The 16,384-nt window shown below is 39.6% G+C and overlaps 1 protein-coding gene and 1 non-coding gene across 2 annotated transcripts; one reads left to right on the top strand and one right to left on the bottom strand.

Annotated features, from left to right (window-relative positions):
* Window positions 1-10,676: 10,676 nt before the first annotated feature.
* Window positions 10,677-11,721, bottom strand: LOC110795595 (uncharacterized). Its single transcript, XM_022000614.1, has 2 exons — window positions 11,172-11,721; window positions 10,677-11,071 (listed from the first exon to the last, which is right to left on the bottom strand). The coding sequence occupies exons 1-2, from the start codon at window positions 11,719-11,721 to the stop codon at window positions 10,677-10,679; spliced, it is 945 nt and encodes a 314-aa protein (XP_021856306.1).
* A 1,457-nt stretch (window positions 11,722-13,178) lies between these two features.
* Window positions 13,179-13,281, top strand: LOC130471125 (small nucleolar RNA R71). Its single transcript, XR_008931794.1, has one exon. It is a non-coding gene; the product is annotated as a small nucleolar RNA R71 (small nucleolar RNA).
* Window positions 13,282-16,384: the final 3,103 nt, after the last annotated feature.

Below are 16,384 nucleotides of genomic sequence, written 5' to 3'. Positions count from 1 at the left end.
CATGTTAGATCGGTATCGATATATATTATGTAAATTTTTTTTTAATAATTTTTACTTGCACACGATTTGAGATATCAAGAGTCAAAGTAATAGTTATATGAGTAAAAGTAAACCATGGTGCAATATTTCCGGAACGGATGAAGTATAAAATATAACATTGTAATAGGAGTTTTATTTTAACTTATCAATTTAATAGAATCTGAAACTATAGCATAAAAATAATTATAGCGCCACATAGGAAATCATTAGGTTTTGTCCAATGAGAAATAAAATTTCTAATTTATTTTAAAATTAATTGTGCCACATAGATAAATAATTTAGGTGCCACATAGATAGTTTAATTAATTTAATTACTAATGCAACTCTAATAATTAAATAATAAATCTAAAAAAATAATAAAACTCTACGCACAAGAGTCTTCCGTTCAAAACCAAACACTATAATAATTAAAAAATGAATCTAAAATAAAATATAATCCAAAATAAAAAAACTGTAGAATTAAAGAATAAATCTAAAATAAAAGTTAAACTCAATAACTATTAATTATCAAATCAATAGAATAATCAAACATTCTATTTATTTTTGTAATATTCCTATAAAAAATATATATATTTTGGCATCCAATATTAATTATCAAATCAATCAATAAAATAATCAAACACTGTATTGATTATGTATTCATCTTTTATTATCGGCTACCAAACGGGCAGTTAGGGACGGAGGGAGTATTGGATGATAGCCAAAAGTCAATAGAATGAGGTTCGAACACCAGACCTTAGGTGTGGATGATAGCTCTCATTACCATCTTAACCAACCATCAATTGTGATTTGTCTCTTCAAATTAATTTATAAATAAATGTTAACATGAAATCTAAAACAACTAAATTTGATGTGACATTTTATTTTCTATGGACTATTTTGGAAAAATAATAATAATCAAAGCATTAGAACAACCATGAAGAAATACGATGTCATAAGTCTCATAAACATTAACTATATAAACGCCATGCATAGCTGCATATATATCTAATTTGGTATTTATTAATTTGAAACACTTAGTTACACTAGAAAATAAATTATACAAATTGTAGGATGACCTAATTGAAAAATTATTTCGCATGATAAATGACATAGTGTGTCTGTGTAGTTGACGAACTTAATGGATGTTTTCACTTTATGGAATATATGTATTTTGGTCAAATATTAAGGTCAAGAAAAATCTAAAATTTTAACTATTTAATGTAGCGATCGGAGCATCACCCGGGCCACACACTAGTTAGGTATTCCCAAAATACGTGTAGGGGAATTAAATTGCGTCAATTGACTCTAACATATGTGCATGTTAAAATGAAACACCTAAAAACATGGAGAATTTGGAGTAACACATAACCTATAACATTGGGTAATCCCCAAAAGATATTTGGATATGTCCACTTTTTTTCCAAATTTATTTTTCACAACATTATATAGCATTGGATATTCCCAAAGTACGTGTAGTGGAGACCAAACGGTGTTAATTGACTTTGGAAAACATGCAGTCTAAAGTGAAATAACAGAATATCCTATAACATTGGGTAATGCCCAAATTCTATTTTAGGTTGCCCAAAATTTCTCCAACTTTATTTCTCATAATATTGGGACATTAGGTATTCCAAAATAAGTGTATGGGGTAATAAAAGGTGTCAGGTGACTAAGACAAACAAGAGTAAAATCTCCCCCCCCCCCCTCTCTCTCCTCCTTTTCAGGGTTTTCAAAAATTAGGGTTGGTAGAGCGGAAATAGCCAAATTTCTTCGGAAATTTGGTTGTTTCCAACCGGTTCTCTTCAATTCTTCTATATTTGCGTTAGATTTCAATAAAACTATATAGTTGTAGTGTAGTAAGTACCCCTATGATGGGTTTGATTCGAGTTATGTTTTGTGTGTTTAGTTTAGTTCAGGTTGTTTCTTTGGTAAAGATTTATGCGGGATCGAAGAGGAGGTCAATCTTTCGACTACAATCAGACGAAAATTATATTTGTCACGGCTACAAAAGATCTATAGACCCTATCGCCGAAGAAGGCTATAAATCACAGCGATATAAAAGAGGGTATACAAAATGTTTGATATACTATGATCGTAGCTATGGTGAAAGGAAATTTTATTTGATTCGACGTTATGTATTTGTTAAATTCAAATCTTTATGTAGATGTCGTATGACTTTTTATCAATGGATTAATTTGATTAACAAAAAGAAAAAAGGTGTCAGGTGACTTTAGCAAATGTGCACGTTAAAGTGAAACGCCTAAAAACATGGAGGGTAACAAATAATATATAGTATGGTAATACCCAAAATACATTCGGGTACGCCTAAAATTTCTCCAATTTTATTTTTCACAACATTGCATTAGGTATTTCTGATGAGTGACATTTATGTTGCTCTTAGCTTAGGATTTTAGTTCATTTTATTATCATTTTATTATTATTTTTTCTTAGTTTTATCGTTTTTAGTTCGTTTATCGCATTTTTACATTTATCGTAACATTTTCTCGTCTTGCGTATATTTTAGTCGTTTTTGCTCTAAACGTGCCTTTTGTGCGCATTCTCATTGCGTAAGGTTCTTTTTGAGTATTAAAGTTTTAAGTAATGTTTCATTATGCTTGTCGAAGATATATTAATATGTTTTACGATTTGTAAAAATGTTAGACGAATTAATAATACGATTTTCGATTTTTAATAACGTGCTTTGCGATTTGCTAACTTGCTATACGATTCTTTGCATGTGCAGCGACAAAGCCTTGTGTGTGCATACCAACATCAGTCTTGCAGCAACACACACGAACAACATCAGCCTTGCAAGTGCAGCCACAGTAGCTGCTGTACACGAGCACAAACAACAACCATACCTGCTGTACATGAGCATAAACAACAGCTAAACACGCCTTTGTAGCAGCCTCGTGAGCCCTCCAACTTGACCCTTGCATCCCTTGATAGCAGCTGCACAAGAACAAGCAACCACAACCACAACACTGAAGTATTTCACGCCATTACAGCAGCTAAACTCCAAGCAGAAGTGAGAGCAAGCAAACACGCAAAACTGCAGTCTGCAGGGCTGTGCGTTCGCACAGATTGCTGTGCGTTCGCACGGCCTTGCTGTGCGACCACATGGAGTTGCTCGACCACACAAAACAGCTAAAAGCTTGCAGGAACTCCCCGCTTTCTTGTGTGAACGCACAGACCCACTGTGCGTACGCACGGCTACGCGGAAGTGATGTTTAAATCCGGAATCGCAGCATTTGTTCGAAACATAGTTTTGATAATTAGAATTAGTTCTTCCCAAATTAGTTTAGGCTTAGAGAGAGAAGTAGATTAGAGCTCAGATTAGAGGTTAGAACTAAGATTCTTAGCTTTGATTTTCAATTCTTAGTTGATTCAAACACTAAATTTCAGATTTCCTTCTCTTTAATTTGAGCTTAGTTCTACAATTTTGGTGCAATTTCAACAATTCAAGGTATAATTCTTACTCTTCTCTTTAATTTGTTCTTTCATTCTTTACATGCTTCATTAATTTCGTTCAAGCTTTGATTTCATTGTTGAATCTTAGAATTAGTTTCATATTTTGAATTTTATTGATTTTCCCCCCAATTTTGATATTTTAATTTTCTGATTTTTGTGAATTCAATTAGTTTCATTAATTCAATTAGTTTCATGATTAGGATTAGTTTTAGTTTAATCTTAGCCATAATCATGCCCATTGAATAGTTCATAGTCTAGAGATTTTGGTTGAAGCCTTGGATTAGAATTAGGGATTTTGGAGATAATTTTGTGATTGATTTTGTGATTAAATGGATTAATTGATGTTTGATTCCATCTCTAGTTAGTTTAGGATTAGGTAACCTAAATTGCTAGAATATTGGAGTGTTTGGCTTCGGATTGGCGCGAGAGAGTGATTCGTTGCTTGCATTACTTTGGCTTGATTTTTCCATCATAATTTCCTCCTCGAGTCTTGATTGTAGAGAGAGCTAGATTAGGATTGGTTGAGCGTGGCTCGTCGAAGCCACAAATTAGTCATTGCATTCATTAATTAGTCATTTGATAAGGCTATTTTCCATCGTTGCAAAGAAAACAACCCGACCAAACAAAATTTATAAACCACTATCTAACCGGCTATATTGCTATAGCGGCAAGTATAGGGATCGTCCCATAGAAACGCTGGTCATTGAGTTTAGGTATTAAGCTAGTTTGAACAAGAGTTTGTTTGAATTGTATTCTAGAAAGCTAAAGCTAACAATTATACGAATTGAATCAATAAAGGGAAATGCTAGGGAGTCGGGGATAGCCTAGGGAAATCGGGGGAAACGAACTAAACAATTAAGCAATCATGATCATGCAACGACTTGGTGTATAGGCAAATAGAATCGAATGACGAACCCGCCACCTCTCGGATGGGGAACGCAAAGCGCCTAATCTACGGAAGAGCTTTCGCCTAATCCTAGACTAAACAAACTTGCATATAATAGGCACCACTATTCACTTACACAAGTTAGGCTCACAATGTCTTGCCAAACCTAGCCTATGCAATCCAATCAAATCCCAATAAAATAGCATTTGCAACTACCACTCAATTAGGCATGGATATCCTATCACCAAATCATATTTAATTACAACAATCAATCATCAATTCAATCATCAATTTCCCCTAATTAAACCCCTAGATTCTCCCCTTTCCCTAACCTAAGACTACTCACTACGCATGTTAGAAGCTAGGAAATTCATGGATTCTAATCAAGCAATCATGAAATTGAAGGAGTAGAAAGAAGGAATCAAAGAGTAGAGAATTCAATTGCAAAATCAATTAAAGAATTAAGAAACAATTCAACTAAAACCAAAGCAAGAGGAATTCAAGAATTAAGAGAAATTAAAGAATACAAGCAAAATAGAAAGAATAAGGAACTAAGGAATTGAATTGAATTGCAAGAAATTAAAAGAAGAGTTGAAGAAATTACAACTTGAAGCTTCAAAGTAGAAGAGTTTCTCTCTCTAGAAATGCTGAAAATCTATTTTGGAATTCTAAAAATGTTAATCTAAAACTGAATATCCTAAAATTAAAATGAAAAATCTAATTATAAGTTTCCCCAAATAGAAGCTTAAATTCGAAATTCTGCAGCCCGCGCAACTGTTCGGTCGCACATACCCTTTGTGCGATCGAACACAGAAAACCAATTCGAGCAACCATTAAGTCCTGTGCGAGCAAACGAAGCGAAGACCAATTCCTTCTTCATGTGCGACCGAACAGAAAATCATGTTCGGTCGAATGAGCTTTTCTTGGCCATGTCTTCCTTGAATTCTTAATTTGGTCGAACAACTGGACATGTGTGGGCGCACAAATTCTTGTGCGGTCGAACAGAAACTTGTGCGGTCGTTTACCAAATTCGAGGCATTCTGTCTCCAAAATCTAATTTGTGCGACCGTTTAACAGAACCCCATCGCACAAAGGGGCTTTTGTGCGATCGAACAAAAAGCGTTGTTCGGTCGCACAAAGCTCCATCTTCCTTAGTGTTCATCAGCTCTCCTTTGTTCGGGCGCACGAACTTATGTTCGGTCGCACAAGCCCTGTTTTGGCTCAATTCTATTTGTTTTCCATCACCTTCACCATAATCACCTATAAAGCACAAGATGGAAAGAAACTTATAAATATCATACGAAAAGCTATACAAACTATGAAAAAGCATAATAAACTAACATGAAATCCTAAGCTATGTCGCTCATCAAACTCCCCCAAGCTAGGCGTTTGCTAGTCTCTAGCAAACCAAGCACCAAATATGGAAGAATGAGCAATTATTCAACTTCTAAAAACTACAAAAACAAGAACTACAAGAATATACATCCTAACTCACTTTCGTAGGAATCACGGTTGCATTTAAGCGCATGCAACAAGCTCTTTAAACCCCACAATCGCTCATGAGGGCGAGTGGGATCTCGCAAGGGATTCCAAAGAGAATCACCCATAACTCTTCCAAAAAATTTGAATCAAGGCAAGACCTAAAATGAAAAAAACAAACAAAGAAAAGAAAAGAAAAGAAAAGAAAGAGAAAAGAAAGGAAAAGAAAGAAAAACGAAAAATGAAACTACAAAACTCAAGAAATGGGCCTTTATTATGGAACGAGCACAAAAGAATGCTAATATTACTAACTAAATAGATGAATGCACGCTAACCAATGTCCTAAGTCGAATGAAAGATTCAAATGCCAAGCAAAGAGAACTAAGGGCAAGCACTTATCAATTCCCCTTCAACCAAGCATACCACGTCAAATCTCTAGATCCAATCCACCCTTAAGAATAGTTTCTCAAGACGCCGCGAAGGCGCCGAAAATCAAGAATTGCAAGGGAGAAGAGAAGGTTACCCGACATCTTAGCATGACAATCCCATTCCATAAACTTGACCAAATCCTCACTCCACCGACATAGACTCAACTCAAAAGGGTCAAGAGGACTTTTTAGGGTGTAACGTAGGCTATGGGTAAGGTGTGGAACAAATTTGGTAATTGGTGCTCATACCTAAAGTGAAGCGCAATGAAAGAACTCAACTCAAGCACATCGAACCAAAACAAACTCATACCACTTATTTGGGGTACCCCCAAGCTTATTCAACAACAATTCTAAACTAAAACTCTTTTTGCACTTTTCTTGATTTGATTTTCTCTTTTTTTGTGTTTTAAATGAAACTTTTCTTAATGCCTTGTTTTTCTCTATTTTTGGCTTTTTCACAACTTTCCTTTCTCTTTTTGCATATGCATAATTTATTCACTATATACAACATAATTCCCAAACTTTGCCATTCATACCAATTTCAATCATTCCTCAACTTTGCATAATCATTCAAAACCATCAAGCATCATAACTCAAAGCTTCACTATCACTTCTAAGGGTGAAAATAAAACAAAGGCTATTAGGCTTGTAATGAGCTTACAAGAAATGAAGGGGCAAGGCTCAAATGGCTAGCAAAGGGGCAAATGCAAAAAAAAATATCAATGAAAAATAGAAAATAAAGTCCTAAACTAAAAAGAAAAATAGTCACCGAAAGAAATGCCTCTATCGTCCCCTAAAGTAGTTCGGTCGCGGTCTCAGGTTGGAAATAGTCAAACTCTGGAGATAAGAAAGTCAATGCCAAGGATCCATGCCACTCAATATATGTAAACAATGTGTTTGGGCTGAATGAACATGATCCTCACCAATGGGAGCAAATACCACTCTCTCCGGTTTCAAGTCACTAGAGAGATCGACACCGTCTTACCACAAACCAAGGGTTCAAGACTCATGCTACCCAAAGTTCTAACCGACTTTCTTGACACCTAAATCCGAGATTTGACCCAAGACATTGAAAACCGTGCAAACATCTACCAATTAGGAATAAAAGCATTCTAGCCTACAAGTTCCAATTTTATTTGCCCAAGTCAAGAATAATGCCTAAGAAAACCTAGAAAAACTTGCCTTGACAAAAGGAAAGGAAAACAAAGAAAAAGGAAGAAAAGAATAAATCACACAAAAGGAAAACAAAAAGAAACAAAAGAAAACAAAAAGAAACTAAAAGAAACTAAAATCAAACTAAAAACAAATTAAAAACAAAGAAACTAATATATACAAGTGCACATAAGGTATGATTTCCAAGACATGAGCATCACAAATAGGCAACTACACAACAAAACTCCCCCCAAGCTTGAATTAGGCCATGTCCTCAAGGCCTAAAACCAAAATAGGAGGGGCACAACTACCCATCCAACCAAATGCCCCATATGCAATATGCCCGTCCCAAAGAATGCATGTGAGATAGAAGGATATTACCGGATATTCCGTGGGAGCAAGTCCCTCAAAGAACCGGTAAAAACCGAACAAACTCACCGAAAAATCGACGAACAAGGCATTGGTGGAAAGCATGAACCCACCGCAATGAAACCAAACCAAGAATATGTATAAAGGCCGCGGGGTGCCTCCCGGTAGCGTTCGTTTAACGTCATTAGCTTGACGAATCCCCCCAAATTCATGGGGGGTCTTTGAGGTTCAAGGAAGCAAAGGGGCCAATAGGATCACCCATGTAATAGTTTTTTAGGCGATGACCATTCACTTTGAAGGAACCAGAATCATCATTCCGAATCTCGATTGCACCATGCGGGGAGACCCGAACAACATCGAATGGGCCGCTCCACCGGGACTTAAGTTTTCCCGGGAACAACTTCAACCGGGAGTAATAAATGAGGACTTTCTCCCCCTCCTTGAACTCTCTCTTTTCAATCCTAGCGTCATGATATTGTTTAGACCGGGCTTTGTAGATGCTCGCCGAGTCATAAGCATTCATGCGGAGCTCCTCTAGCTCATGGAGGTCAAGCAAGCGCCGCTCACCCGCACTAGTTAGTTCAAAATTCAGAGTTTTGATGGCCCACATGGCTTTGTGCTCAAGCTCTACCGGCTAGTGGCAATTCTTGCCATAAACAAGCTTGTAAGGAGTCATCCCTATCGGCATTTTGAAAGCCGTTCTATACGCCCATAAGGCGTCATCAAGCTTGATGGACCAATCCTTGCGGTTCTTGGCAACCGACTTTTCAAGAATAGACTTGATTTCCCGATTGGTAACTTCCACTTGGCCGCTAGTTTGAGGATGGTAACCTACGCCCACTTTGTGATGAACACCATACTTCCGCAAGAGGGTCTTGAACTTCCCATGGGCAAAGTGGGATCCTCCATCACTAATCAAGGCCCTAGGAACCCCAAAACGCGGAAAGATGATCTTCTTGAAGAGATTGATAACCACTTTGTGATCATTGGTGGGAGAGGCAATGGCTTCCGCCCACTTTGAAACATAATCAACCGCCACAAGAATATAGAGATTGCCATAAGAAGAGGGGAAAGGACCCATGAAGTCGATACCCCACACATCGAACACCTCCGACTCAAAGATAGGATTTTGTGGCATCTCATGTCTCTTGGAAATATTTCCCGTTCTTTGACAACTATCATAAGACTTGAAAAATGCCCAAGCATCCCGAAAAAGGGTGGGCCACCACAACATACTTTGAAGGATCTTGGAAGCGGTTCTATCACCTCCCATATGCCCACCACAAGGGGAAGAGTGGCACATACGAAGAACACTAGTGAACTCCTCATCCGGAACACACCTCCTTAAAAGGCCATCCGGGCACCGCCTCAACAAGGTGGGCTTATCCCAAATATAGCGCCTAGCATCATACTTCAACTTGCGGGGCTCTTGAGTTGTGAAATCTTCGGGGACCGCCCCACAAGCCAAATAGTTCACTATGTCAACAAACCAAGGAAGAGATGAACTCCCAATCATGTACAAGGTATCATCTCGCAAAGCATCTTTGATTGGCACCTCATCCGTAGCCTCACCCACAAGTTCTAGCCTAGATAGGTGGTCGGCCACCACATTTTTGGCTCCTTTTTTATCACGATTTTCGATGTCGAATTCTTGGAGGAGGAGCACCCAACGAATGAGTCTAGGTTTGGCCTCTTTCTTTTCCATAAGATATCGAATTACCGCATGATCCGTGTACACAATAGTCTTTGACCCCACCAAATAAGTCCTAAACTTTTCAAAGGCATGCACAATGGCGAGAAATTCCTTCTCGGTCGTGGTGTAGTTGGCTTGTGCTTGATTAAGAGTCTTAGAAATATAGTAGATCACATGAAGCTTTTTGTCCTTTCCTTGACCAAGGAATCTCCCAACCGAGAAATCACTTGCGTCACACATCAACTCGAAAGGAAGAGACCAATCCGGAGCTTGAACTATAGGAGTAGAAATAAGGGCACTCTTGATTGTGTTTAAGGCCTTGAGACACGCGGCATCAAAGTGAAAGTGACATTCCTTTTGGAGGAGGTTGGTGAGAGGCCGAGCAATCAATGAAAAATCTTTAATGAACCGCCTATAGAATCCGGCATGCCCAAGAAAGGACCAAATCCCCTTAACATTGACCGGGGGAGGTAGCTTCTCTATGACCTCGATTTTCGCTCTATCTACCTCAATACCACGGTGAGAGACCTTGTGCCCGAGAACATTCCTTCCTCCACCATTAAGTGGCATTTTTCCCAATTGAGAACCAAGTTAACCTTTTCACACCTCTCAAGACACTTTTCGAGATTGATGAGGCACTCATCATAACAAGCACCCCCCACCGAGAAGCCGTCCATGAAAACTTCCATTTCTTCCTCGAGCATGTCACCAAAAATACTCATCATGCACCTTTGGAACGTCCCGGGGGCATTGCAAAGCCCGAAAGGCATCCTCCTATAGGAAAAATAAATGTCCTATAAGGGCAAGTAAATGTAGTTTTCTCTGGGTCTTCCTGGTTTATGGGAATTTGGAAAAACCCGGAATACCCATCAAGAAAGCTAAAATACTTGTGTTTGGTTAGCCGTTCAAGCATTTGATCAATAAATGGTAAAGGGAAGTGGTCTTTTTTAGTAGAAAGATTGAGTTGGCGGTAGTCGATACACATGCGCCACCCGGTTACCGTCCGGGTGGAAATGAGCTCTCCATGTGCATTCTTAACTACCGTCATCCCACCCTTCTTGGGGACAACATGGATCGGGGATACCCATCACCTATTTGAAATAGGATAGATAATCTCGGCCGCCAAAAGTTTCATGATTTTCTTCTTAACCACCTCTCCCATAGGTGGATTAAGTTTTCATTGCCTTTCACGATGTGGGACGGCATTGTTCTCAAGCTCGATATGACGCATGCAAAGTGTTGGGATAACACCTTTTAAATCACCAATGGTGTAGCCCAAAGCTCTTTGATGACGTTTCAAAACATTAGTGAGCTTGAGCACTTGCTCGTCGTCCAAAGAAGAGTTGATAATAACGGGGTAAGAAGAATTTGGACCGAGAAAGACGTACCTTAAGCTCGAAGGTAGAGATTTTAGCTCTACCTTAGGATCTTCCTTACCTATTCGCCATTCATGATTATTCGAAGCTTCATTTTGATCAAGCACAATCAAGCATTGCTCCGATTGAGCGCAAGGTGAGGTAGAATCCAATAGTTCCTTGTAGTTGGCCTCTTCAACCCCTATGTCAACTAAGCCTTCTCTATTCAAAAGAGCAAAACTCAAGTGTATCGTTAGTAGTGAGAAAGTGCTCATGCATGTCATATACTAAGGGATCAAGAGAGTCGACCAAGAAACATTTCTCATTAGTAGAACTAGGATAACTCATGGCCTTATTCAAGTCAAAAAACAAACTATCCTTCCCAACCTTCAAAGTAATTTTCCCTTGCTTGACATCAATAATGGCCCCCGCCGTGGCCAAAAATGGGCGAACAAGAATAATAGGGACATGCACGTCCTCATCTATGTCTAGGACCACAAAATTGACGGGGATCACAAATCCACCAACTCTCAAGGGTACATCCTCAATCTTGGCAGTAGGGTATTTGACCGAACGGTCGGCAAGTTGCAATGTAATGTTGGTTGGGACAAGATCACCAATCTCAAGCTTGGTAAACACCGAATAAGGCATTAGACTAACACTAGCACCCAAGTCACACAAGGCATTGCTTATTTCAAGCTTCTTAATAGCACAAGGGATAAAAAAACTACCCGGGTCTTTGAGCTTGGGTGGAATTTGGTTAAGAATAATAGCACTACAATTTTCGGTGAGGTTCACCGTCTCCTTTACGTCGCAATCTCGCTTCCTACTCAAGATTTCCTTAAGAAATCTTGAGTAGGTTGGCATTTGTTTCAACGCATCCGTAAAGGGGATAGTGATATGCAATTTTCGAAGAACATCAAGGAATTTTGAGAATTGCACATCTAACTTGTGCCTTATGAATCTTTGGGGATAGGGAAGTTTAGGAGTGGGGAGAGGTAGAAGAGTTGCCTATTTTGGTATAGGAGTGTCACCCACATCATCGATAGGAGGCTCCTCTTCTACCAGATCATTGTCTCTAGACTCAACGACTCCCTCTTGATCCTTCCCATTGGACTTAGAAACCTTATTAGCTCTAGGAACATCATCTAAAATCCTCCCACTCCTTGTCACTATGGCATTCATTTGCCTTGGGACTTGACTTTGGGGTGGGAGACTACTATGCGCATGATGTTCCTTTATGGTATTAGCAAGTTGAGCTAATTGGGTTTCAATCATTTTCAAGTGAGTGTTGGATTGCTTGAATCCATCCTCGAACTCAACATTCTTATTGGCTTGCGCCCCCACAAACGACTCCATGAGAGCCTCAAGATTATACTTGAGAGGCGGGAGTGGTGGAGGTGCATTGCCATAACCACTAAGGTTTTGTTGGAATTGGTTTCCATAGGTCCTCAGTCCATTGAATCCGGGAGGTGGATTATTGAGACACACCATATGGACCTCCTGGGTTCAACGGATAACCCCCACTAGAGGCACCCCTAAATTGCCCATAAGAGTAGGTGTAACCCCCTCCACCTTGATGGTTGGGATTATAACTACCTTGATTGTATTGGGCTTGATTTCCAAGACCATGAGATTGACCATAGGGTGCTTAGCCTTGATAGCCTTGCGCTCTATAGCCACCTCGGCCTTGACTATCATACCCACCTCCTTGGCCATAGCCTTGGTAGGATCCATACATAGGGGGCCCTCTAGGTGCTTGCCTAGCAAAGTTTTGATTATTGGGGTTATCATTTCTAGACCTCTCATTCAAGGAATGGGCATATTCCATATCAAAATCACCTTCACAAGAAGGGCCATAATCCACATAAGACACATTATGCACCAAAGGACAAGCATTAGGGAAATGACCAAAATCTTGACAATTATCACAAAAAGAAGTGCCCGGAGGCATAGGGTCATAGGAACTCACCTTGCTCTTCCCCTTAGTGAGAAGAGTAGACGAAGGCGGTGGAATTGTTGATGGTGATGGTGGTTGACTTGGCGTGCTCTCTAGCTTTTCCAATCTCTAGCTAAGCTTCTCAATGATCCTAGCTTGCTCCATAGCATATATCGACCCTTTACCATCATCATTCCTACCCTTGCCATCATAGTCCCTTGCACCAACGTGCCAAGCTTGAAAATTTTGGACCACGTCCTCAATTATCTCTTCAATTTGATCTTCGGTCTTGTTCATGATGGGACCTCCCGCGCCCGCATCAATACATGTCTTTGAGTTTGGGCTCAATCCCAAGTAGAAGGTTTGGAGTAGCAACCACTTAGGGATCCCATGGTGAGGGCACTCCCTTTGGTACTCTTTAAAACGATCCCAAGCTTCGAAAAGTGACTCGTCTCGCTTTTTCTCAAAAGATTGGATTTTATGGCGATATTCCGCCGTCTTCCTATGTGAGTAAAACTTTCTAAAAAACGCACTAGTCACCTCGTTCCAAGTGCGAAGTGAGTTTGGCTTTACCTCCTTGTCAAGCCAATCACTAGCTCGCCCAAGGAGAGAGAAAAGAAATAGAGTCAACCGAACATAATCCGAAGTCACACCATTGTGTTTGATTGTATCACAATAATGTTCGAATTGCTTTAGGTGCTCATGTAGTGACTCGTTGCTCTTCCCACAAAAAGAGATGGCTTTGAACCAAGTTGATCAGGGCGGGCTTAATCTCAAAGTTATTGGCATTAATTGTGGGAGCTTGGATACCACATGTTGCTTCAAATGCTCCTGGTATACCTAAATTCTTAACCGGGAGAGCCATGGTTTCAAAAGCTTGCTCACTTTCTTCTTGTTCCACGCCTACACTTAAGGATTCAAACCAGTTGTGGCTTGATGAGCGAGTTTGAACGCGCCTCAATCTCCTTAGTGTCCTCTCTAATTCAAGGTCAAGAGGGTGGAGAGACCTTTGACGTGCACGACCCCTATCAAGCATACAAACTCAAAGAACACGTGAGTATTGCAAAGGAAATAAGAAAGCAAAACAAGAATGCAATGTTTTTTTATTTTCTAATGGTAAACTAGTCTCGACAAAACTCAATAACAACGACCGTTCCCCGGCAACGGCGCCATTTTGATAAGGCTATTTTCCGTCATTGAAAAGAAAACAACCCGACCAAACAAAATTTATAAACCACTATCTAACCGGCTATATTGCTATAGCGGCAAGTATAGGGATCGTCCCATAGAAACGGTGGTCACAGAGTTTAGGTATTAAGATAGTTTGAACAAGAGTTTGTTTGAATTGTATTCTAGAAAGCTAAAGATAACAATTATACGAATTGAATCAATAAAGGGAAATGCTAGGGAGTCGGGGATAGCCTAGGGAAATCGGGGGAAACGAACTAAACAATTAAGCAATCATGATCATGCAACGACTTGGTGTATAGGAAAATAGAATCGAATGACGAACCTGCCACCTCTCGGATGGGGAACGCGAAGCGCCTAATCTACGGAAGAGCTTTCGCCTAATCCTAGACTAAACAAACCTGCATAAAATAGGCACCACTATTCACTTACACAAGTTAGGCTCACAATGTTGTGAGGGGGTCGAAAAAGCACGAGGCTAATGCGTGACCTCGTCCCTCGTGGGCGTGACGTCGTCAGATCAAGTGTAGTTGGATTTCCTGTGAGTTTACACCCAATCGACTAGTAATATAGGAGTCGCCATTCAGTTTTTCACTACAATGAGAAAAACTGACAAAACCCGGTTATCGTGACATAAAGGGAGTGCAATTATGTTCGACCACGACGGCCATAGGTTCCCTTGTGATCCCTGGTGTGGGGATCGCTCAACGTACACCCGCAGGGCAGAGATTGAGAGTTCAGGGGACTGTTACTACCGAGAGGAGTGCTCATCGATAACTCGAGAGGCAGGTTATCCTTACTAGCTCAGCATAAATAATTGAAGGGACATGCGTTAAACTATTAAACTATTCTGGATTGATTTTAGCAATATGCAACACATAACACTAAATCGATCGTGATTATCTTATTTAGATTGATTTAAGGTACCTAGCATGATAATTCAATTGTCCAGGGTATTATCTTATTAGGCGTGATAGATCAATCAAGTTAATAGGTTGACAATTTTATAAAAGAGTGATGAAAGCGATTAAATCAAACGAGGGACACATTACAACGCACCCTTGAGAGGTGCGTTACGGTTCTCAGAAAACTAACCACTTGGCTTTGCTATTTCTCCTTTTATTTAACGAATCTCGGGTTCCTAAGCAGTGTTCCAGTATTTAGGCTTAATTCATCAGCTACAAGGGGCAGGATGCGTTCTGTTCGACTTTTGGGTCGATTGCAACAGAACGCCGGATCAATTTCGCAGCGTGAGGCTTAGGCTTAAGGCTAGAGTCAATACTCAGATTATGGAATTGTGTCATTTTCACGTCGATTTTAAGTTGTATTTATATGAAAAGAGTGCGTGGAAAGATAGATTTTAGGATACGAATCCAAAAAGAATCCGGAGATAAAACGGCCCCAGGCATTTTCAGCGCCAAGGGCTGGGCGCCGAAGATTTCGGCTCCAGAACCAGGCGTTGAAAATGGGATCTGGGCCGAGTTCTTTGTCAGATTTGGACTCTTAGAACACGGAGCTTTCGAGACTTATCCGAGTCTTTTAGTGCGTATTAACTTTATGACGGACTGCGTCTGGGCCCGTTACGAACTCTAGGTTCGTTAGGACTTTAATCAATACATAACTCTTATTTTCGAATTATACCAGGAATGCAAATTCTATCTCTTTTAGGATTTACGTTGGAGTGCAACACCTAATTCTGACAGGTTTCTATCTTTTATGACTTTGCCACTTTTAACAACTACCTTTTACGGTAGTTACTATTCTTAGCAAGTTTCTATAAATAGTAGTTTTGGCTGAAATGAAAGGGTGATTGAGATTCATTATTTTATAGGAGATGCGTTGCCAAGTGGAGATTCATGTTCTCATCATCGAACCTTCTCTTTCGGGAATGGGGACAAAAGTAGGTGTCTATAGTTATCCCCCACTTTGACTGAGTCTCGAGATGAGACGATGGTCAAAGTACTAGACGGAGTGCGTCATACAAGCCATGGTGTATGTGACCTGTTTTGCGAGGGTCTCGCGAGCCCCCGAGTGATAACATTTGGCTTAAGGGTCATCACTTGAAGTGTTAACACATTCCTCACGTGTCATTGGAATTTTTTAACTGATAGTATAGAAACTCCCTCACTTTGTCATTGGAAGTATCTAAGATGTTTTCGAAATCAAAGCTATAAAGTGTAACTAGGCCTGGCCAAGCCCAATCACGAGGTAAAATGTTTTAAAGATTCTCATTTTCAGGGTTAGCTAAACGAGAAAACGCCCTTGTTTTTATAGGACGTAAAACGAAGGAAAATCCAGCACATCGCTTTTTTTTTTGGAAAAAACGGAAAACCAATCCTTTTGATTTTTGGAAAAGGGAAACTATCCTTTGATTTTTGGAAAAGAGAAACCATCCTTTGATTT

This window comes from Spinacia oleracea, chromosome 3, assembly GCF_020520425.1.
Source record: "Spinacia oleracea cultivar Varoflay chromosome 3, BTI_SOV_V1, whole genome shotgun sequence".
NCBI classification, from domain to species: domain Eukaryota; kingdom Viridiplantae; phylum Streptophyta; class Magnoliopsida; order Caryophyllales; family Amaranthaceae; genus Spinacia; species Spinacia oleracea.
Note: the sequence above shows the minus strand (reverse complement) of the source record. Positions and strands in the feature narration are given on the sequence as shown.

Excerpts from the sequence above, each read along its gene's own strand:
- LOC110795595 (XM_022000614.1), bottom strand. The coding sequence starts at position 11,721 with ATGCCAACCTACTCAAGATTTCTTAAGGAAATCTTGAGTAGGAAGCGA. Across the intron at positions 11,072-11,171 it reads TAGTTCTACTAATGAGAAAT|GCTTAGTTGACATAGGGGTT; the intron begins GTTTCTTGGTCG and ends TGAATAGAGAAG.